The sequence below is a fragment of the Lissotriton helveticus genome, chromosome 2_1 (assembly GCF_964261635.1).
Source record: "Lissotriton helveticus chromosome 2_1, aLisHel1.1, whole genome shotgun sequence".
Classification (NCBI taxonomy): domain Eukaryota; kingdom Metazoa; phylum Chordata; class Amphibia; order Caudata; family Salamandridae; genus Lissotriton; species Lissotriton helveticus.
In genome coordinates, this window is record NC_136059.1 from 486,811,377 (window position 1) to 486,834,729 (window position 23,353).

Genomic DNA, 23,353 nt, shown 5'->3' on the forward strand with positions numbered 1-23,353 from the left:
GGGCCACTATTTCGTCTGGAAACGTGGCAGGATCACTAACCCATCGGACTGCTGATCGGGCTAGTTCTTGTTCATGCATGGTACTAAGTTCACTATAACCTATTCGTAGTTTCAGAATTTTATCTGTAGCCTGGAATATTTGTTCAAGAGAACACTGTTCTGGTACGGAAGGAGGAAAAGCTTTCTTGTAATCTAGGCGTGAATGTCTATCGGAAAGTCTAGTTCTGCATACGCTATTCTGGCGGGATTCTCGCTGTCTACCTCTTCGTTTGAAGAGTCATTCTCTTTCTCGGCTACTATTCTTGCTTTCTCCTTTTGGTGTATACTTAGAATTTCTTTACGGATCTTTCTGTACATAGTTTCTATACAGTTTTGTGTGTTGTGTTTTCCGTCTGCTATATTGTCACTCCATTTTGTCAGGACTTTCATCTCTTCTGGACTTTTATCAGGACGGTCCTGTTCTCTTATTAAACAATTTATCAGAAATTGCAAAATCATGCCTTGAGTCTCGACTTTCCTGTGTGCCATAGCTTCGTGAATACTTCCTGGATTCTCCCCTGTTTGAATAAAATGGTATATTCTGTCTAGATGTGGTTCCATATTCGATATGGTAACCAAGAAGCTTGCAACTCGACGTAAACGTACGGAGTATAATATCATGTGATCTTCGCCTGGTACTGGATCATATCTACAATCAGTAAGGAACTTCTTGAGGGCTTCATACGTAGCCACTTTGGGCGTACGCTGTAACGCTGCATCTCTCAGCGTCAGGCGTTTTGTTTGAGGCGGGTGGTAGGAGCACCTCCCCCTGCCCCTCGTGAACTGGAATCGTCAATTAATACTGGATGTGCGGGTGCTGGTAACGTGACTGGTACAGTAGGGATACGTAATGTGGGTTGATCCTGGGGTGCTGGCGCATGGACAGGACCAACGACTGGAGGCACAGGAATTACATTAACAGGAGGCTGGACTTGAACTTGGACTGGCGGAGTAGGATCTGTATTAGCATATTCTGGGACAGTGTCGTCTAAATAGGAAGAAAGAAAAATTTCGGCTGCAGTCGGTTTATGACGCAGCTTAGTCGGGACTGATGGTGGCGGTAAATTATGGGGTGCTTCCGGGGTCGCCTTCGGCAAACCCTCGGCGAGAAGAGGATACATACCTTTAATTAGGGCATTTCTTTGTCGGTCTGACTGTTCTGCTCTAACTCGTTCACCTTCTTCTAGTAATTCCCTTTCTTGGGCTTTTTCTGAGGATTCTCTACTTAATTCTGCTTTTCTGAATTCTTTCTCTGTTCTTTTATGCGATTCTTTACGCCATAATTCTATGGCATCTTTCTGTGATTGTCTGGCTTTCTTTTTCCATAATGCTTCTTCTACTCGCATGATGCACTCGGCATCCCATGTACCTGATACAGGCCATCTATATTTCTCTTCAAGATTCTTTGTATAATCCACCCATAAGTCTAGATATAATATGGCATCTAAGCCATGCTTGTGATACATAAAGTGTCCAGGACTGTCCCTAGGAGGGACAGGAACTGCTTCTTCGAGTAACCCTTTTCTGGTTTTTATCTGACGTAACTTTGAAAACAGAGGCATATTTGAGTCGTACTTGAATTAAACACAATACACAATAATCACAGTAATGAAATGGCAAACAAATCACTCATACCACGACATAGAAATACATTAATAACATTTCGAACAGAATACTACCAAATACACTGAAAAACTTAACACTTGAATTTCTCGAGAAACGGACTTACTAGAATTACTAGATGCACTGCTAAAACAGTACAGAACATACCGGTCTCATAAAGAGACACGTCATACCGTATCCACCTAGATGGACACGTCGGACTGGATCTGTGTACCCAAACCCATCGGACCGGAGACAAACTAATGACCCCGTCTAGATACTCCCCCAGCAACGGTACTCACCGGGAAGCAAAACTTGAAGGCCTCGGACTGGACTGGACTGCTACGACGTCTGGTTACTACTACGCACTACGAACTTCGGGCTTCAGAAACAGGTGGGCCTCCGGATACCTCGGACCTTGCTCTCTCGGCTTGGGCTCTGGTCGGGACGAACCGCATTCCTCACCGCCTCGTCTGGATGCCGGACCGCAGTCTCCGTCTCCTCCGTGGGCCTGAGGGAGACTTGAGCAGAAATATCTGCCGGTGCGCAGTAGAGGTTCCGTCACGGCTGTAGAAGGGTCAGGGGGCCTGCGTTACATCGCCGGCGCGTGGGGAAGGGGCTCGTCCCTGTTCGGGCGCCATTATGTGGTAAATAAATAATTAATTACCGGTACTATTTTTCTATGCATAAAATAAAACAGATAGCTCAATAAATAAGAGGCAGGATCCGGGGTATCTGAGTCGAACAGGCTTTAATCAGGCATAAGGGAAGGGACAGGATCGGAACAGCCTGAAATAGATTGGCATGGAATGGCAGCTGCAACGTCTCATTAACAGTACATGATATATATAGTAAAACAGTACAATTACATTGAATACAGTAGGCGTAACAAGTGACAAACGTAAGATAAGAACAAATAGGCGTACAAAGAAGGCGTGTACGTAGACATGTGATGAAAACGTCACAGAAGGGTCATAAATGGGTGGATACATGGAGGGGGCTACCTGGGCAGCTGGAACCTTTAACCTACTGGTGCGCGCAAACGGGCCATGACGTGTAACTAGGGAGAGCTGGGGGCTCTGACTTCTGCACTAGAAGAGGAGACTAAAGTCTGAGATGTCAGGACGACATGTACCTATAGCATATCTGGTATCTGGTGTTTGGAGAACATGTTGATAGAATCTAAAAGTCATCAGAGCAAAGGCTACTTGACACTAAGGCTGGTGCATGCATATATTCTTCATGTATTGCGTGTGCTATGAATCTTCTATGGATACTAATTCAGTAATTCACTTGCATGGAGACAGGTCGACTAGACTATAGCTGAAAATGTTTATGCGGTTCGTTAGCTTAGGAATGTGAAGACGGAGAGCTGAACTGATAACTGTAGGCATAACATATTCTTGGCAGACAGGCAGGCAGGCCAGGCCGGGCACCGCGCTGCGCGGCAAGAAGTAAGCGAAGGGTCAGGGATGCGGGAGGGGCTGCATCGCTCCTCGGAGTGGGTTCAGGAGACTGGAGACTCGAATCTGGTGTCCGGGCCCTTATGAGGCCTAGAAACGGGGACAATTCGATAAGTCTAACGTGCATAATGTAAAACGTTGGCAACATAGGCCTAATACTCGTTGTTTTCACGAGGACAGGAAACTGGCATACTAACGTTGGACACAACTATAATTGCGTCTTTATTCGGTCAAGGGGGAACATATGCATATCGATCATGCACATATAACATATAATGGGGGAACACGTAGGCACACATGACAAGGCAAAATTCAATTTTCCTCAAACCCCAGCCTGGAGACCAATACAAGCTCCATGTATGGTCACTTTAAAAGCCTAACACACAAGATGACAGACGGAATGTTGCACAATGGCAAAACATTCACCCCCAGTCACAGATCTTGGTTTAATCCATCGTTATTTTGCTCACCAAGCCACCCCAGTTCAGACATGGCCATATGCAAATCAGTCTTGACCCTGTGCCTCATGGGAACAGTCAAGAACGAACTGCCAAGCCATGTCCTTCCTGGACCGGAATCAAGCATCCTAGGACCGGTTTCTGGCTATGAGCCGTCTTCAGCCAGGATAGCTTGACTCCAGTGGCTTAGTGAGCACGTAACCCACGTCTGGGCATACCCTTCCCACATAGGGTGAACAGCAAAACACACAAAATGATAAACGTAATGTTGCACAATGGGAAAACATTCACCCCCAGTCACAGATCTGGGTTTAATCCATCGTTATTTTGCTCACCAAGCCACCCCAGTTCAGACATGGCCATATGCAAATCAGTCTTGACCCTGTGCCTCATGGGAACAGTCAAGACCGAACTGCCAAGCCCTGTCTTTCCTGGACCGGAATCAAGCATCCTAGGACCGGTTTCTGGCTATCAGCCGTCTTCAGCCAGGATAGCTTGATAGTGGCTTAGTGAGCACGGGAAGCTTGTTTCCGGTCCAGGGAAGGCATGGCTTGGCAGTTCGGGCTGGACTGTTCCCATGAGGCACAGGGTCAGACTGATTTGCATATGTCTGAACTGGGGTGGCAGAGTGGGCTAAAGAACGGTGATGGATTAAACCCAGATCTGTTGACTGGGTGTGAGTGTTTGATTGGTTCAGCTGCTCCGTCCATCACCACCCCCTTTTGTACCACTTTAAAAGCCTCCCATAGCGTCCCACAGAGTCAACTGATCCAGTATTGTGGGGAAAAATAGTCAGTAATGGCCTCCCGAACACCTTCACAGAACACTGGGTCCAGCAGGGAGGAGGACTGTAAGCGCCATTGGAAAGGGGGGGAGACATAAGCCAGTAGGGCCATTCGAAGAAGTACGGGGGAGTGATCAGATAAGGTTCTGGGTAGGTGGTCAACCTGCACTGTCCAATCACTAAGGTCTTGTGTGACTAACCAAAAGTCAATGCGGGACCACGCTTGACGAGCATAGGAGTTGGATGTGCTTTCTTTTTGACAAGGGTGCCGTAACCGCCAGATATCTAGAAGTCCAAATGTCAGCATACCGTCCAGCGGAGTAGCAGCCGCCTTCTTAGGAGTCGAATCCGTCATAGACATTCTGTCCATGTTGTGGTCCAGTGTCACGTTAAAATCCCTCCCATATATAATGGTGGAAGGGGGGAGACTGTAAAGTCTTCCCCAGAGTGTGTCATAGGAAGCAGGATCATCACTGTTAGGGCCATATACAATTAGTATTACCATTAATGTACCATAGAGCGTCCCCTGAACTATTATTTATCTCCCATCATCTTCCTCTACAGAGATTGTCAAGAGAGGGGTCCCTTTTTTAATCAGAACCCTTACCCCCCGTGCATAAGAGGAATAAGAAGCAGCTAGCCTAACCCCAGCCCATCTGGCAGCAACAGCAGACACCGTCTGTTTATTGAGGTGTGTTTCCTGCAGCAGGGCAATCTGGATTTGGTGACGGTCCAGATAGGATAGCACCTGGCGCACTTTTTTCGGATTGTTGAGCCCCCTAACATTCCAGCTGAGCCAAGATACCGTCTTACCAGTGGAGTCAGTAATGATTCGCCCTTGTAGCGCATACACCTGTGATAGCACCTGTAAAGTGCCCCCAAGACTGCCATACCGTAACCACTGAATGCTGCCACTGCACTATCTATAACACAATGTTCCCCAACAACCCCTCCCACCCACTCCATCAGTGGAATCCCGCTGTGACAAACCCACTTAAAACAGAAAATAAAAAAACCCAGAACATGTTGCACAGCTGACAAAGCATGTGATAAGGAGCTGGATAGAAAAAACATTGCAATCTGGACACATAAACTTGTCCTAACAGAAGGGACAACTTTGTGGGGATCTCCCATATAGTGAGGCACTAGTAGCCAATGGCACCCCGCTAAGCACAGTGTGGGTCAAGACAGAATGATAGGCTACGCAATCACAGTCACATGACAAATACAGTAATTCCATACTCCGAAAAGAGAAAAAAAAAAGTTAGTAACTACCCTCATACACCGGCTAAGAGTCCAACAGTTCTCAGACTCTACCAACAATAGCACTGCAGAGTAAAAACAGGGCATCTGCAACGGCATACAAGAATATACGTGAATCATACATCAAAACAACGTTAGGCATCCCAGTACGGTGTGCGGGGGCTAGCTGTCAGCAGCCGAGGTAGAAAACAATAAGAAAAGACACAGAAGGATACCAGGCACACATAGTAAACCCTCAGAGTCAGAGCTTCCAACTTTTTCGCTTCTCGGCGAGCGCCGCTCCACCTGGCGAACAAACTGAAGCACCTCCTTGGGCGTCGAGAAGATGTGAGCTTTCCCATAATGTTGGATACGCAAGCGGGCAGGGTAGAGCATTGCATATTGGATGCGCAAGGCCTGCAATTCTTTCTTCACAGCGTGGAATTCCCTGCGCGCCTGCTGCACCGCCACTGTAAAATCAGGAAACAGTTCCACTTTCATACCCTGGTAGTTGAGGCTGCCCTTCTCTCTAGCCAGTCTAGCGCAGTGTCCCGATCGCAATAGTTTAGCAGTCTGGCTGCGATGGGTCAGGGCGACGCTCCTGGAATAGGTCGGGCAGCTAAGGAGCGATGAGCTCTTTCCACAATGAGCACTTTCGAAAAGTGCTCTGCCCCCAGAAGAGAGGTAAGAAGCATCTCCACATAGAGTTCCATAGGTCCGATTGTCTCCGAAATGCAAGTTATTCGTAAATTGTTCCTTTGAGACCAAGCCTCGATATCTTAATTTTTGGCTCTGACGACATCTAATAGCTTTTCCATACTTGCGCAGGAGGTGCTGACTGCTTCAACTCTGTCCTCTGCAGTGGAAAGGCGCTGCTCCTCCTCTGCAAGTTGCGCACCATGTTTATCCAGCTTAGATGCCATTGTGTCCAGGCGCAGGTTCAGGTGATCAATTTTGGAGTTGATGGTGTGAAGGCTCTGTTGCATTGCCATCATCAAACGCTCCAGCTTCGCGCCCGAAACAGGTTCAGGATCCATTTCAGTATCAGATGCGATTGGGATATGGGATTTAGGGTTTTTCTTAGATTCAAAGTTTAATTTGCCCTGTTGTTTGTCCGTTCGCCCCATAATTGGGTGGGAAGACTGACAAGTGCACACTGTGAGGGCGGGTGCAACGAAATGGCAGCTGAGTACGATGACAGGGATGTCCACTAGCCGTGATCAGGAGCCAGTGATGGTAAAGCGGGTAAAGTAGCCAAATCAGCCGACAAGCAAGGTTCATCTCCTCCCCACGCAGCAGGGCACTACGTCCAGATACAGTGCACCTAGGTACACAGGGTTAGGCCCAGTCAGAAGTTCAATGACTAAAGGGAGACCAGTGGCTGTAGTACAATACAAGTGTCCAAAACAGGCACACCCGGGAGCATCTGAGCAAATATAGGCAGCTGGCCAGGATCACAGTCACAATAAGGCCCACATTCCATAGAGGAGCAATTTCACACCACCAGCTGCTCGCAGCAGGGCACTACGCAATGAAGCACTAGAGTTAGCAAATCTCGCCCAGCGTCATCTCCAAGAATCACCCAGCTCAGGCCTCGCAGCAGGCACTGCCGATAATGTGGAGGAAATGATTGCAATCCCCGTTGAGGAGCTAGGCTGGCAGAAGCAATCGCGGAGCGTGAGCAATATGCTAATTGCAAACTACATCCAGGCCGATCATGTCGCAGCACAGAATAGGCGCCGGATCCCCGCAGATCAGACCCAGAGACCTGCGGACGCGTTCAGCAAATATGGCGGCAGAAGAAACAGCCCCCGCTGCGCCCGGAGACAGCCACCTAACCGGAGCACAATGGAGGGTCAGGGGAGCAGAGCAGCAGCCGCGGCCGGAGGGAGAGTGACACAGCAGCCAAGGCCGCGCAGCGATTACCGTGTAAAACAGGTAGGATCCTCCGGTCGCTGGCAAAGACACTCCGTCCCCCGCCAGGGACCGCTATCGCACACCACAGCGGGAGGCGGGCGACCTACCTTCACGCCGCAGTTCCGCAGGCTCCAGGTATCCACAGCGTCTCGGAAGCCCGCTGCAATCAGAGCGGTCAAGCCACCACTCCGCAATGCCGCATAGGGCAACCTGGCAGGCAGCGACAGACCTCAGCAGAGAAGTCCACAGCAGGCAGGCAGTTAGAAAGTAAACAGCGGAGCCGCCATTTCGCACCAGAACCCCACAGAAGGTAAAAGCACGGCCACGGGTCACCAATCTGCAATGAAAAGGTATGAAAATAATCCATAGGGGTTAAGGGTTATGAATCTGAGTTTGGAAGCTCCCGATGGTGGCAGTCAATCAGGATATTATGTTGATAGATGTCTGGACCGGCAGAGCAGCACTAAAGTGCGGCCATCTTGCTCCGGGCTCTCTAGCGCCCCCCCCCCTCCCAATCCAGCTTTTATACAGAATTTTCAAACCATTCTATCTCCGTTCCACCCAAACAAAACACTAACAGTTTTGGACTGTCATGCCGCATGTCTACTGGGAAGGATGACATCTTGATTTGCCATAGTTCCACACCCAAGACTACACATGCGTTCACTGCCAGGGGCTCAAGCACAGGGTCACCTCCAGGATCAGTGTTTATAGACCACCACACTCACTGTTCTCTACAATGGAGGATCCCAACAATATGTTGGAGGGGCGGTCTTTTTTAGACCAAATGTTTCATCATTTTAACCACAGACTCATCAGAAACAGGTATAATACAAGGCTGGTGGGATACCAAATAACAATCCATTCACTCACATACTTGGAACTTCAGGCAGTCTTCCTAGTACTCAAAGCGTTCCTTCCTCGTCTTAGTTTGGACAGACAATATGACAACCATGTACTGCGTACAAAAATAGGGGAAGACCCAGTCATCTCAACTGTCACACCTCGCTCAGACCATATGGATTTGGGCTCTTCACCATCACATTCATCTCTTGGATTAATATCTGCTGGAAACAGACCGCATTCTTCTGGACCTGCTCAGAAGGATGCACCAACAAACCCACGCATGGGAATCCGTCCACAAGTTTGCCTTCCCTACTTTCAAGAGTGGGGGGTCTCCCTCAGATAGACTTATTCGCCACAGCCAAAACTGCAAAATGCCCAAACTTTGCCTCCAGGTTCCCACACCCCCTATCCCTGGACAAACCCCTGTTGATGAGTAGGGGATTTGCTTATGCTTTTCCAACTCTCCCTCTCGTTCCATTTCTGGTTTTGAAACTCAGGCAAACATCACTAAACAAGATCCTTGTAGCTCTCACCTGGGCACCGCAACCCTGGTTCACATCTTTACTAGATTTTTCAGTAGTCCCACACGAAAAACTACCCAACAAGCTGGACCGTCTCACTCTGGATCGTGGACAAATTAGACACCCTGACCCCAAGATGCTCAAATTAGCGATCTGGTTCCTGAGGTTTACAGTTTAGTTACTTGAATTTACCAACAGAATGTATGGACTTTCTTAAACAAGCACGCCGACCCACAACTAGAGAGAGCTGGTTATGCTGTAAAATGGAAATGTTTTGTTTGCTCTGTCAACCTAAACAAAAAAATCCCATTAAATCCATAGTAAATGACATTATTTGTTTTTTGCTACATTTACAAAAATCTATCTTGTACTTCCATTAGGTTGAAACTTGCTTCCATAGCTGCCTATCTCCAAAATAGACAACAACTATCCCTCTTCAGGATTCCAGTCATTAAGGCATTCATGAAAGGGCTCAAATGAGTTATTCTTACTCATGTACTTCCAGCTGCCCTTTGGAACTCACTAGGCTCATGGGTCCTCTTTCTGAGCCTTTACACGTCATGCTGTCTTCAATTTCTATCATGGAAAGTAGCATTCTTGGTTGCTGGTCAGAAGTGTTCGCTCCAGGCATTAACCTTCGAAGAAACTTTCTTTCAAATACATAAAGACAAACTGGTTCTCCATACTAATCCTAAATTCCTACCTAAAGTATTCTCCCAGTTTCACCTCAATCAATCGATTGTGCTTCCTGTGTTTTTTCCTAAACTTGGTTCTGTTGCAGAAAGAGCTCTCAACACTTTGGATGTTAAAAGAGCGCTCATGATCTACATAGATAGAACTAAAACCTTCAGCAAAACAACTCATTGTAGCCTTTTCTTCACCTCATAAAGGCAGCCCCATATCCAAATCAGGCATAGCTAGATTGGTAGTGCAATGCATACAAACTTGTTACATAAAAGCCAAGTCGTGTGCACGTAACTCCCAGAGCACACTCCCCTCATAATAAAGAAGCAACTATGGCCATTTTAGGTAATATCCCAATAGCTGATATTTGTAAAGCAGCTACATGGTCTGTGCCACACTCCTTTACTAAAGACTGCTGTGTGGATGTTTTAGCATGCCAGCAAGCTAATGTAGGTCAGGTAGTGCTAGGTACCCTTTTTCAAACTACTGCAACTTCCAAACGCTAGCCACCGCTTCTAAGGAGGGACTGCCTTACTGTCTATGCAGAGCATGCATATCTACAGCCACACATGCCATTGAACAGGTCCTTACTTACCCTGTAAGCATATGTTCACGGAATGTAGTGCTGTAGATTCACTTGCGCCCTCCCTATCCCCGGATGCTTGTGGCCGTTGTAGTTCTGCTTTGACACATCTCTCTGATACATTCAAATTTTAACATGGACATCTCTATTTTTTTATACTTTCCTTATACTCCTGTGGCACTTTCCTGTAGGGATACAGTCTAACAAAGGAGTCGATTCCCATGCACAGTATCACCGAGAGCAGGAGTCCTCATACTTCGTGACCCGAAAAACTTATTCGAAGAAAAACAACGTGTACAAGTTCAAACCCAACTCTAGGTGGCAGGAGTATGCAAACCATGTGAATCTACAGCACTACATGCCACAAACGGATGCTTAAAGGGTAAATAACGTAATCCTTTTATTTATGTATACACATTCCCTGTTTTAGGCAGAGGGCGATAAAGGAACAGTTTCAGAACTGGATAAATGAGACGTCCCTTTTTATATGTTGTCCGTGAAAGTTACTGCAACCTAGTCAGGACCAACTGTATAACAAGCATTTACAATGCAATAGGTCTCGCAGCATTAAAGTTTGAGTTATTGGCATTGTGTATGACAATGCGGTGCATAACATTTTTAGCAAACTTTGAATTGGTGAGCAGTGCGAGTGTGTGCAACAGTATGCTGTTTTTGAAAGCAGTGTGGTAGAGAGTGCAGGAATTTTGGTGACCTGAGCAATGTGGATGATGCACCTCACGCACAGGGCTGCCGCAGTTATTATTCACACAGCTCTGATGGTGCACATCACGCACAGGGCTGCCGCAGTTATTATTTACACATCTTTGATGATGCACCTCAGGCACGGGCTCACAGCTGTTATTATTCACACAGCTCTGATGATAAACCTCACGCACGGGGCTGACGCAGTTATCACACAGTTCTGATGCACCTTAGGCACGGGCTCACAGCTGTTATTATTCACACAGCTCTGATGATGCACCTCCAGCACGGGTTCACAGCTATTATTCACACAGCTCTGATGATGCACCTCACGCACGGAGCTGACGCAGCTATTATTCACACAGCTCTGATGATGCACCTTAGGCACGGGCTCACAGCTGTTATTCACACAGCTCTGATAGTGCACCTCACGCACGAGGCTGATGCACTTATTATTTACACAGCTATGATGCACCTTAGGCACGGGCTCACAGCTGTTATTATTCACACAGCTCTGATGATGCACCTCACGCACGGGGCTGACGCAGTTATCATTCACACAGCTCTGATGATGCACCTTAGGCACGGGCTCACAGCTGTTATTATTCACACAGCTCTGATGATGCACCTCATGCACGGAGCTGACGCAGTTACTATTTACACAGCTCTGATGCACCTTAGGCACGGGCTCACAGCTGTTATTATTCACACAGCTCTGATGATGCAACTCACGCACGGGGCTGACAGTTATTATTCACACAGCTCTGATGATGCACCTTAGGCACGGGCTCACAGCTGTTACGGTGCTTCCTTCTTTTTACTGGGGGCAACCTGGCTGGATAAATGCAGTGAAGTTTCTCAATGTAAAGACTTTGCTGCCTCAGCTGCATGTTTAAGTCTAAGCTCGGGACTAAGCTCGGGAGAGGATCCATGCAGTACAGGCCGGACGCCGATTCACTCTCACGGGCTCTCTTCCACCTGTTGCCCCGCAGTAGGAGCCCTCGGGAAGCATCACATGGGTCGTGAGGAGAGTTCAGCCCACAACGTACAAAGTGTTCAGCAGTCGGAAAAAGATGTCCCCATATCAGGCTGTTCTGGGGCCAAACCAGCAATAACGAGCAACACCTTCGGGTAAAGTTCGCGCTATACAAATTCGCATTACATAAATAACAATAACAAAAAAACGATCGCTATTTTAAAAAAAAGGTAAAACCCATACCAGATATGCGACCCCAGGGCGAGAGAGCGGAATGAGCGGAAGCAGGAATAGACGTGCGCGTGCACTGCCAAAACCTGCCATGGGGCGGGACTTCCGTTTCTGCTGGAAGCCCGCGGAGTGCCAGGCCAGAGGAGCAGTGGTGACGCGGGGCTCCCATGCCCGAGGGAGAGCCCCGCGGTGGCGGCTGAAGTCCGGAGTGAGGTGAGTGGGGCTTACTTGAAGTGGGGGGGGTGGCAGCGGGGGAGTGGGGTGTCTCTGTGCGCTGGTGTGTGTGTGTGCACTTGTGTGTGTGTGCGCGCGCTCTTGTGTGTGTGCGGTGGGGGGGTGTGTCTCTGTGCGCTCGTGTGTATGCGTGCGTGTATGTGCGCTAATGTGTGTGCGTATGTATATGTCTCTGCGTGTGTGCAAAGAAAATGAAAGCTGGCAACACTGTCGCTCGAACCGTGCACTCCCAGAGCCATCTGGACAGCAGTAAAAACAAAACTTAAACAAAGTGAAAGCACTGTCTCTCTAAGCACGCATTGGAAGGGAACCATAGGCTGCTCAAAGGAACGCGCGTTCGCGTGCGCGTGGCCCGCTCAATTCCTACTCTTTCACATGCGCGTGGCCAGTCTTGTCTCCTGGAAAGCAGACTCGCTAACTAAAGGTCTCTGGCGAGACCGCGCTTCGCGCGGTTAACGCCACGAGACCTAAAAAGCTGGCCAGGATTCTGCATCACCTGCTGAATAGTGCACGTGCCTTTCTAGAACAGAATTAACGTTTTTTAAATCCAAGTGTATGAAGATTCTATGTTGATACAATAGAATTGAACGATTCATTGTCTATTTGTTTCTGTAGAATCGAAGAACAGTAGCTCCCATTAAGAATGAAACTCCTGCTAGAGACAATCGAGGTAAGTGATAAAATATTAATGCTAGTCTTGAAACAAAATATCCTTTCCTCCTGTAATTACGAATATTTTTGTTAAGGGACAAACGAGCAGTATTGCATTATGTTGAAGTAGACCTTCTTGATAGTTGTTATTAGGGCATTTGTCATTTTGTTGATCATGGTTTATATGTAGCCGTAGCACTAGATGTGGGCATTTCATTTCGCTCGAAGAGGAACAGATGTGCTCCCCAGCATTTCATTTAGCCAGTCTGGATTGGATTGTAGTGCTTTAAACTTTCTATTTAAGAGCACAGAAATGTCCAGTCTCTCCTTATGGCCTCAAAGGTTGAATGTCATTTGAGTCCAGTTTATTGGATGTATGGCTGTTCTCCTTATCTAGCAACTAGTTCCTCTCTTGGACGTAAAGGCGCATGACTTTCAGATGGGGTAAGGGAGTGGTAAACGGGAATGTGGAAGTTCACACAGTAGTTGAAATGTGCTCCTATTCTGCATCTCTAGAGAAGGCTCTCCTTCCACCCATCCTTATTTTGCATGCTTCTAGAGAACATCAAGGCTGTATTGTTATGCATACTTTATTTTGCAAACTGATGCTCTAAAACCTTTTTAGCTTGCTTTGTATCTCACACAAACTGTTCTTCCTTATGGGATTTCTTTGAGAAATTCCCCTGTTCATGAATAACGGAGAAAAAAGACCATAATTGTTTAAATAAAAAATGCCCATAGGAGACAGCATTATCACTCAGATAATCAGATGACAGTTATATTCAATGTCATTTAAGTTCACTTTTACAGAAAACATCGGTTTGACCCCCCTGTCAAAAAAGTACTGTCCTCTTCTAATAGTAATCTCATGGATGCTGTCTTCAAATGTTTCCAAATTAGAAGTTGGACTACTAATAATCTGCAGGACCAGTGACGGATATCCGGTGATGAAAAATATGTTCAAATTGAGCAGAATAACAAGTATGTTTGGAGGACTTAATAAATCTGGATGTTGATAATCCTTTGACTGAAAGGGCATGCAGCAGGTCTCAATGTATCACAAGTCGAATTAACACAACGGTATGGGAAAATGTGTACACTTCAAAAAGGTGTGAATGTTAGTCTCTTATTTTAACTTCACCACAGTCCAGATTTGCTGCTTGAATCTTTTTATGATAAACATATTGTGCATTATTTCGCCATCTAGCATTTAGGTACCAAATTGTATTTTTTAGTCTCTCTCTCCCCTCTCCCCTCTCTCCCCTCTCTCTCCTCTCTCTCTCCTCTCTCTCTCCTCTCTCTCTCCTCTCTCTCTCTCCTCTCTCTCTCCACTCTCTCTTCTCTCTCTGTCCCTGTCTCTCTATTCCTGTCTCTCTGTCCCTGTCTCTGTCTCCTTGTGAGACAGCAGATCTACATCTGGAAGCCTCCTATGCTTGCCATTCTCAAATTCCTTTTCCCGCCGTTGGGTCTGGAAGCACAGCTGAGCACTCCAGAGTTCAAGAAGGGAATAAAACAGTATTTTTCACAAAAAGATTCAAGAAGTCACCAAAAGTTGGAGAATTTCAATAGTACTGCCAACAGATGTTGAGCAAGATCACCAAAGCACTAAAAAATACTAAACTCGTTGGGAGAGTTTCCAAACGACACCTTGACCATGTAGGATAGAGAATGAGTATGGCAAATTGAGCACACCCGATTTAGATGTTGCCTCAACTGCCACAAGTTTGCATGGAAGTATAGCCAAAATGTGTGCAACTGTTATCTGTCGAAGGACAACAAGTTGCTGGGGTGTAATGCATAGACAAATTCCAGCTTCAGACTACGAAGTTGAGCAAAAACAGAGGTGGTGCAATCCCAGTACAAACATGGCGATGAAGAAACCTTACTGGCACAATTGGACGTTTCCAACACCGAAGAAGTCATCAAGGTCGATAGAGGAGATGCCGACGATAATTTCAAAAGAGGTTGAGAACAAGAAGTGCCTGGTAACACTTTAAGGGCACAGCTTAACAGAAATCTTTGAACTCTAAGCATGAAAAGTCTACATCTACACCCGAAAACACAGAGGCGATCAAAGGGCAGGCAAAGGCAAAATTAGTCCCACAGTAGAAGACCCTGTCTGAGACAAACCCTCGGAACTGGCTTCCGCTCCGAAAGGTGATTGAAATCGCGGGAGGGATAATGAGTGCCTAAAAGTAAGTCTGCAATGCTGAGGAACAGGCTCTCAATGTTGAGAGGAAGAAGCAGAGCCTCAAGGCTGAGATTTAGGCCCTACTGAGGAAGAGGAAGAAGTATGACTCCATGAAAACATTATGAATGCTCTATAAATCATCAAGGGAAAGGACTAGCAAATGGGAACCCACTGAGTTATAACCTCCAACCATATTAGAGCCTGGGGGGCAGGAGGAGCAGCAGGGGGGAGGGGTGGGGGGTGGGGGGGGTCAGAAGAGGAATTGTTCGAATACAAATGTAAATGTCATGGTACTTATAGAGCGCACTGTCACCAGACGGTCACCTTGCAGTGTCGCCTATTCGGCTTCCTGGCGCTGATACTCATACCGCTGTGGAACCCCTCCTGGATTTCCCTGTGAAGTGTCCACTCCTGGGCACCCCCAGGGTGAAGCCAGGCATCCTTAGCGCTGTTTGGGCCGGTGTGGAGGCTAAGCAAGCTATTGCCCAGAGTTGCAGCGTGGGGCCTGTGATTAGAATAGGCACCGAGGCAAGAATTAACAGGTCTGAGGAAATTGAGCCCGAGACCCCGCCGAGGCGGGAAGCGAACCCTGGTCCCTGGCCAGAACTCTGCATCAGGGTCTGCCACTCTAACCATTGAGCCACACTCCTCCACAAAGAGGAACCAGATGATGTGCAACTTGATCATAAATCTTACTGAGAGGATAGGCTACAGAGGTGTGGCAGTATCATTCCACTGAGAAAGGTGTCAATACCTACGCATCAAAGCCATTGCTACCGAATGTCATCGCTGTGCACATAGTCCTGATAAAAAGGGTAGTTAAGGGATACAGCTGGAAGAGGAGCAGGCCAATTCATATTTCCCTGTTGAAAAGCTACTGCTCTCGCAGAAAAAGAAACCGTGCCTGCCCAAGGTGCCCAGTGTCTGAGCACGAACAGAAGGCCTTCAGAGGGCCAACTACAGCAAATGTGCTAACACTAAGGGTAGAAAGGAAAGACTGGTACTGTACCCTGGGGCCACTTTAAATAAAGGGCAGTGTGGCTGTTTACTCACTCGTAGTCACAACCACTCGTAAAAGAGTAAACTCACCAACTGCAGTCTGCCTCCTTGTGAAAAAGAGAGCAAACAAGTGGACATGGTGGGCCTGAAAAATGACAAGATCAGCACCAGCGCAGTTGCACATAGTCAACTCTAATATGCTGCTAAACATATATGACCAGCAATAGTGGGACAAAACTAAGGACCTGATGCAGCATTTCCTTGAGTAATACAGTAAGAAAGCAAAGACTTTCATTCAGGATGACAAAAACTTTGCCAGCATCTGCCTAATGTCGCCACTTGATGCTGCAGATACAGCCAGTATACCATTGCAAGCGGCAACAAATCTCGCAAGACACGTCTGACTTAAGGTGCTTTAAGGTGCAAGTGTCAATCATAAATGTAAATTTTTGCATTTCATGGTGAGAGCCACTTTGGCTGCAACATGCTTCAACGTGTGAAGGACAACATAACCGCTAAGGCTTTGGTTGCCTTGAAGTTCAGAGGTCTTTGTAAGGCGGTATTACACCCAGGAAGAGAATGCCCTCAAGGGGAGGTTTACAACCTTCTACATCACACACCACCTTCTCACCACAAATTTGTATGCACAGCAAACCATCTCACTGGCAGTAAACAACTCCATCGAGCTGCATCTATTGTGGGAAATGAAGAAGTACCGACCCGCGGGGGATGGAACCCAGCAGCATCTGACTTGCCAACAGATGTCCTCTTAAACAAAACCGCTCTAGGAGACAAAATCGGAGGTTTCACCCAGAAGAAAATGACCTCTGACAATTGAATATTTAACATATAAAAAATGGTTATTGCACATAGTCTATGTTTTTGGAAGTTTTTTTGAAAGCTATCTCCAGAGAAGAACAGCTGTGTCTGACTCAAGAGGTCACATACCTCTTAATCAAGAAAGCAAGAGAAAGGGCGCCATAAAAAAAAAGAACCAAGGAGCTTACTCCATTTACTTTCCTTTTTTTTGGTCCTCATTCCCCTCCGGTTCTAATGTCTAGTATCTTAGCCCCAAAAGTGTGAGAGAGAGACTACCTCGGATGGGCATCAGAGATCAACATTTTCTCCTTGCAGGTACAAATCTCTCAGAGTGCCCGATTCAGGGCAGATGCATCATATAGAGCGAGGGGGAGAGACATAGCAGCAAAAACAGAGAGTTATGTAGGTGTAATCATTGGGCAAAGCTGTAGTCGCTTACATCCTCAATAACCAATACTTTCCACTACCCCCAGCCCAATTTTGTAACCGGGCCCAGAATCTTTTCTTTTTGTAGTCTTTCCCTAATAAGTCCATTCTAGACACATAAAACAGGGAACCTAGCTACTCTGAATGTTTGGGCGGGGTTCCTCCCACCCAGTTACGACATATTTCTCTTCTGGCCAATAAAATTGCATGAATCAGCAGGTCTGTAGCAATTCCTAGTACTCCTTCCTTGACTCCAAAATGATCAATGAAAGGCTTACCTTAATTTGTAGTCCCAAAGTACCTGAAAGTGTCATTTCTACTTCAGCCCAAAACCTCCCGTTTTCCGGGCAGTGATGAAACATATGAACATCCGTCGCCTTTTCGAGACCACACTTTGCACATGCAATCGGTCTTCCCTTCCTCATCTTTGACAGCTACTCCAGTGTTATATACGCCCTGTGAAGTGAAAAGAGGTGGTTTCTTTTAGAAAAGCAGGGTTGACAATGGAATATAATGTGCACATCGATACTTTGCTTGTATTTTGTAATTTCTCCCTTTGCAAGCATCTTCTCCACAGCTCTCCCCAAACATATACACCTGCATTTCTTATTGGTAGCGCCACTCTGGTGTCCCTGCAGATTCCCAGATGGGGGATGAGTAGGAGTAATAATCTCATTTTGATGTCATATAATAATGTACCACATTCTAGTCAATGCTTGCAGCACATCTAATTACATTTATAAAAAATATTTTGCGTCTCCAAATTTGAAGAGAAATCTGTCTACACCCATTTTGCTTTCTTTTATCATTGCCGAGAACATGGTTCCTGCTTCTGATCTATCCGATGTATTAAAAAGCATTCTGGAGTTTGTCAGCTGGAAGACTCAGGCATAATATTGGATTTCTGGTAAGGATAATCCCCCTTTCTCCCTTCGTCTCAACTTTTTCCATGAGATTCGAATCCCCATATATTCCCACATAAAGGTGTTTATCGCCTGCTGGATTTTATCTATTGCAGCTTTTTCAAAATACATGGGGATTGTGTTGAATAAAAAAGTAATGTTTGGCAATATCACCATTTTGACCAGATTAACCCGCCCAAAAATCGGGGGGGCGGGGGGGGGGGGGGGGTTGAATTGTGCTCATTCCTACATTAACTGCACATTTTCTCTTGATATCTTGCCCAAACTTATTTCTGGTATTTTGTTTATATCTTCCACAATTTTTAAGCCCTGATATCTCATCTAATTAATCAACGGGCTATCCTTTCTCTGGTTCCATACCATGACCTCTGTTTTCCCCTAATTCAACCAGACACTTTTCCAAATTATAGCACCATCTATAGGGTGACCGGTAAAGCCACACCAATGCTACCTTCTTTCCCCAACCCCCATGGGAAAAGGGGGGAATGTTAGCTGCCATTCTAAGTTTATGTGGAAAGGGCTCTATAGAGAGATTAAATAAGAAGGGGGACTGGGGGGCAACCCTGCCTTGTGCCCCTAAGTATTTTAAAAGGTGAAGATAGGTATCCGTTCACTATAACTCTTGCTGAGGGATTCTGATGTATCCATTGGCTTGCTCTACAAAATTTATCCTCAAGCTGTAAACAGGTAAGACCACATTACCCTATCAAAGGTTTTAGAAGCGCCTAAAGTTATAACTGCTTGGGGGTCACATGAGCAGTTGCAGCATCTATATATAGCTCCTAGAAGTCTGTAGGTTAACTCATGTAGGTATCTTCCTTTAATAAACTCCTTATGTATCACTTCTCCGGCTAGCCTACTTAATTTTTGTAAAGATTTTATAATAAGTATTCAGAAGTGTTATCAGTCTATACAAATCGAATCTAATGGGATCCTTCCTTCGCTTCAAAATAATCGTAATTATCGCCCCATACCATGATTTTGGTAGCTGGACCCTTTGATCTAAAATCTCCCTGATCATTACTGTCAAAAAAGGGTTTAACACCTTCCCTAAAATTTTATGTAGCTCCACTGGTATACCATTGGGTCCTGCAGCTCTGCCTCCCTTACTTGACTGTATAGCCAGCCTAACCTCCTCCTCTGTAATATCCTGGTTTACAAAATGTTTCTACTTTAAGACCAGGTGTTTAATGGAATATGCTAACCACCATCCACCTCTACTTTCGACACTATTCCCTCTTCCAAATATAGATCCTGGAAGTAGGTTCTAAATGTCTCTTCCAGCTCTGTTTCCCTGATGAGCATAACACCTGACTGCCCTTCCTTGGTTTCTTTAATCCGATTTCTGTTTTGGTCTGCCTTAATCTTCCAAGCTAACAACTTCCCTATACTCAAAATGGGCCAACTTACTAGCATCCCATCTTTTTTTTAATCTGAGGTTGAAGGATTTCTACCATTTGATTTTTTTATTTTTATTTAGTAAACACAGTTTTCCCTCTGCCAAAATCTTACTATCATCTACTAGATTTATATTTATTTCAGTCTCTAGATTTTTCATTTCATCCTCTAGCCTAGACAGCTCTTTCCTATATTGTTTATTTCTGTAACAAGCTGCGCTCGGTATCTTAACCCTAATAAAGGCTTTGAGCATGTACCATATTATCCCAGTGGGAGCTGAGCCACTATTATTTGTAATGAATTATCCTACTTTTCAAAGCTTCCATTACAGCTGTATCTACTAGTATAGTACGATTTAGTGTCCAACTCCTTTCTGCAAGTTTGCTTGTGGCCCTAATTGTTATTGTTACAACTGAATGGTCTGACAGATGGGCAGCCATATAGCCAATATCCAGAATATCCTCTCTAAGACTTCACACTACTAAAAAGTATCCTCGTTTTATGCCCATATTTCTTATTATGGAATGAGGCGACCTGCAAGGATCCAACCCTCTCTTTCTCTCCACATATTGCAAAAGACATGTTGTTTCATCATGGACTTCAAAAACGCATGTGATTTGGGAGTAGGTATAGCTCTACTTTTACTTGATTTACCTAAATTCAGATCCATATTGACATTAAAATCTCCTGCCACAATTACAGCACCTGGAAAGTCTAAAAGATTGGTTAACACGTTTTTAGGGGCTCACAATCATCATAGTTTGGACCATACTATCCTACCAATGTCAGTGATCTTTCCCCTACTTTTGTTTGCTAAGATCCACCTACCACCCTTATCCACCCTCGTATCCTGTATCCATATTTTTCCCTGCTTTTTTACCACTATTGCTACCCCTCTTATATTCGCGCTCTGATCTGTAAATACCATCTGGTGTACCCATCTTTGCTTTCTAAATAGCTTTACACACTCCTCTTTCACCAGATGCGTTTCCAGTAGAATCAAAATTTATGCAGGAGAATCTCTGATGTACTGTAATATCATATCCCTCCTCCCTCACTTACATTCCATGTTGATATCTGGGTCAACATGTCCTTTGTTCTCCCTACCACTCATTTGGGCACAAATATCTATATTACCGTATTTTCCGGCGTATAAGACGACCCGGCGTATAAGACGACCCCCTACTTTGCTTGATAAAATTTAGGTTTCGTGCTATACTCGCCGGGTACTCGCCGTATAAGACTACCCCCACTTCCAGTGCAGTCTTGTAATGTACCGATTGCTACCTCATGTATTTTGGTTGCTCGCTATTGTCACTTTTGATCCATGTAACTTCATTTTGTAATTGTTCCTATTACCGGTATATGGTCGTTGTTTGGGTTTATGAAATACGTAAACGGTTCTGCTCCACTGTGAAATGTAAATACGGTAGCTGTGCCTTCAGAGTGTCTTACACGGCTTGGGCTTGTGTCGGTATGCGATTTTATATAGCGCGGACTTTACCCTTTTTGTGTCAGAGCGCCTTACATACTCTCATGTATTTTGTTTGCTCACAATTGTCACTATTACCTTATGTAAGTAACGTATGTTTTTGCAATCTGTTCTTTTGTAATGTTTCTCATTATGTTTCATTTCTGTTCCTAATGTGAAGCGCTCTGACGCCTTCGGGTAAAGTCCGCGCTATATAAAAATGCATAAATAAATAAATACAGTAACGTTCCAATACCCCCCCAGCCCCCGCGGTGCGCGGGGAGGGGGAGCTCTGGCACTGGGCCCTGGGCACGGACGGCGGATTAGAGAGCGTGGGCGGGAAATGGTGCAGCTCGAACTCCCATCCAAGATCAGCCCCTCGCTGATTTTGTTGGGGCCGTGGCATGCCGGTAAAAGCATGTAGAAGCAGTCTGACACCTTCAGGAGTAGTCCGCGCTATTGAAAAACCCATAAAAACAAACGGTCTGATTTGGCATCCGGCGTATAAGACGACCCCCGACTTTCCGAAACATTTCCAGGGGTTCAAAAGTCGTCTTATACGCCGGAAAATACGGTAAATGCCTTATGTCTCTGTGAGGTTTTTGAGGAATTGATTTTCAATGTATTCCCACATGCTCTCCACCCAGTGCACCCCCTCACCTTCTATTGGAGAACCCACCAATACTTCCTTCTAGACTTAATGTTAGTCCAATTTTCTTTTCTCAGCCCACAGGCTCCCACCACCAAATCATAAACAAATTCATATATAGCTCCTGATGCCCTCCTATTGTCTGACTATTATTTTACATATCATCTCCTAGTTTCCTACACCTCCCTTCTTGATAGCCTCTAATAAGTCATCTGCTTCTTTTGCACTTCTTAACAAATTCTTTTTATTATTGTGCATAAGTCTTAGGGATGCCGGGAATCTAAGCTGTGCCGTCGCCCCTACTTTTTTAAAACCCGTCTAGGTACTTTCTAAGTTCCCATTGTCTGTCTAAGGTGACCCGTGACATCTGATCTCGAATGAGAAATCTTTCCCCCTTAAAGTCTTCAATTTTAATACACATAAATGATTTTTTCTTTCAAAACGTATGTCTGAAAATTAAGGAGAATCTTCAGAGGCTTCACCCTATTTGGATTTTTCCTGAAGGGATATCTGTGTACCCGTAGAATATCTTATGTGATGTCTGCCTCAGTCTCATCAATCTGAACTGTTGCCTTTATAAGGGAGACCACAAAGGTTTTAGGTCACCTTTCTTCCCCTCTGGGACATTCAATATTCTCAGTTTATATCTTCTTGAATTATTCTCTAGTTGCTTCAGTTTCTCCTGCAATTCTTTTTTATCCCGCCAAAGCGTCAGTATCTCCATTTTACTTTTACTTAAATCTTCTTTCAGTTCCTCAACAGTGGTCTCAGGCATTTTCGTCCTTACAGACAACATATCTTTCACTTAAGGGCCTCACAAAAATTCTGTATCTCGCCATGATTCACCTCTTATACCGTGAAACACTTCCTAATATCACCAGAGAGTGAAGAGAACATAGTCTCCAGGGAACTACTTGAAACCTCTACATCTATTTTTTTTTCTTCCCTTTGGGATTTTAAGGCTATATCCGATGAAAGTTTATTCTTCTCTTGTGTAAGGTCATCCATCTGTGGCCCACCTTTCTCTCTCCCCGAGCCATTCAGAGCTATTTCTTGACTAGTCCACTCTGGGCTGTATGTACTTCCCTCCGCTGCCATTATTGATAAAACTGGTTTATCTACAACACTTGTTTCTTGTTCTTGGAGAGTCACCATGGGGTGACCTCTCCTTGAGTCAACATCTGAGTATGAAGCACTATGATCAGTAGTAACAGGAATAGCAGCCAAACAAACTGTGGATTTTTTTGGGCTGCTCCGTGAGTTGTTTTTTACCTCCCTCTGTTAGATTGATAACCTTCTCCTTTTGCCCTATTCTAAACTGCCCTTAATTTGTTTTTCTGGGCCAGCCCCCCTACCTCTCGGCTGCCTTGCCGGGGGCTGCTTCTCCAGCCTTTCCTCTTCGTTTCTGCCAGCAAGCGGTTCCTCCTTTTTGCTCTTGACATCCCTATAGCCGGAGAGTCTTTCAACTCTCCATGAGCAGCAAGGGACGGTAAGGGAGGCAACTCCTATGGCTTCAGAAAACCGACTTAGAAAACATTTTCTGA

General features: G+C 45.5%; 1 protein-coding gene across 3 annotated transcripts in view; it reads left to right on the forward strand.

The window, feature by feature from the left end:
- Positions 1 to 23,353, forward strand: part of KIF2A (kinesin family member 2A) — a 513,057-nt gene that overhangs the window by 109,454 nt on the left and 380,250 nt on the right. For all 3 annotated transcript variants that reach the window (XM_078675133.1, XM_078675134.1, XM_078675135.1), the window contains exon 4: positions 12,898 to 12,952. In XM_078675133.1, the coding sequence (XP_078531259.1) occupies positions 12,898 to 12,952 (55 nt within the window). The remainder of the gene's footprint in view (positions 1 to 12,897; positions 12,953 to 23,353) is intronic.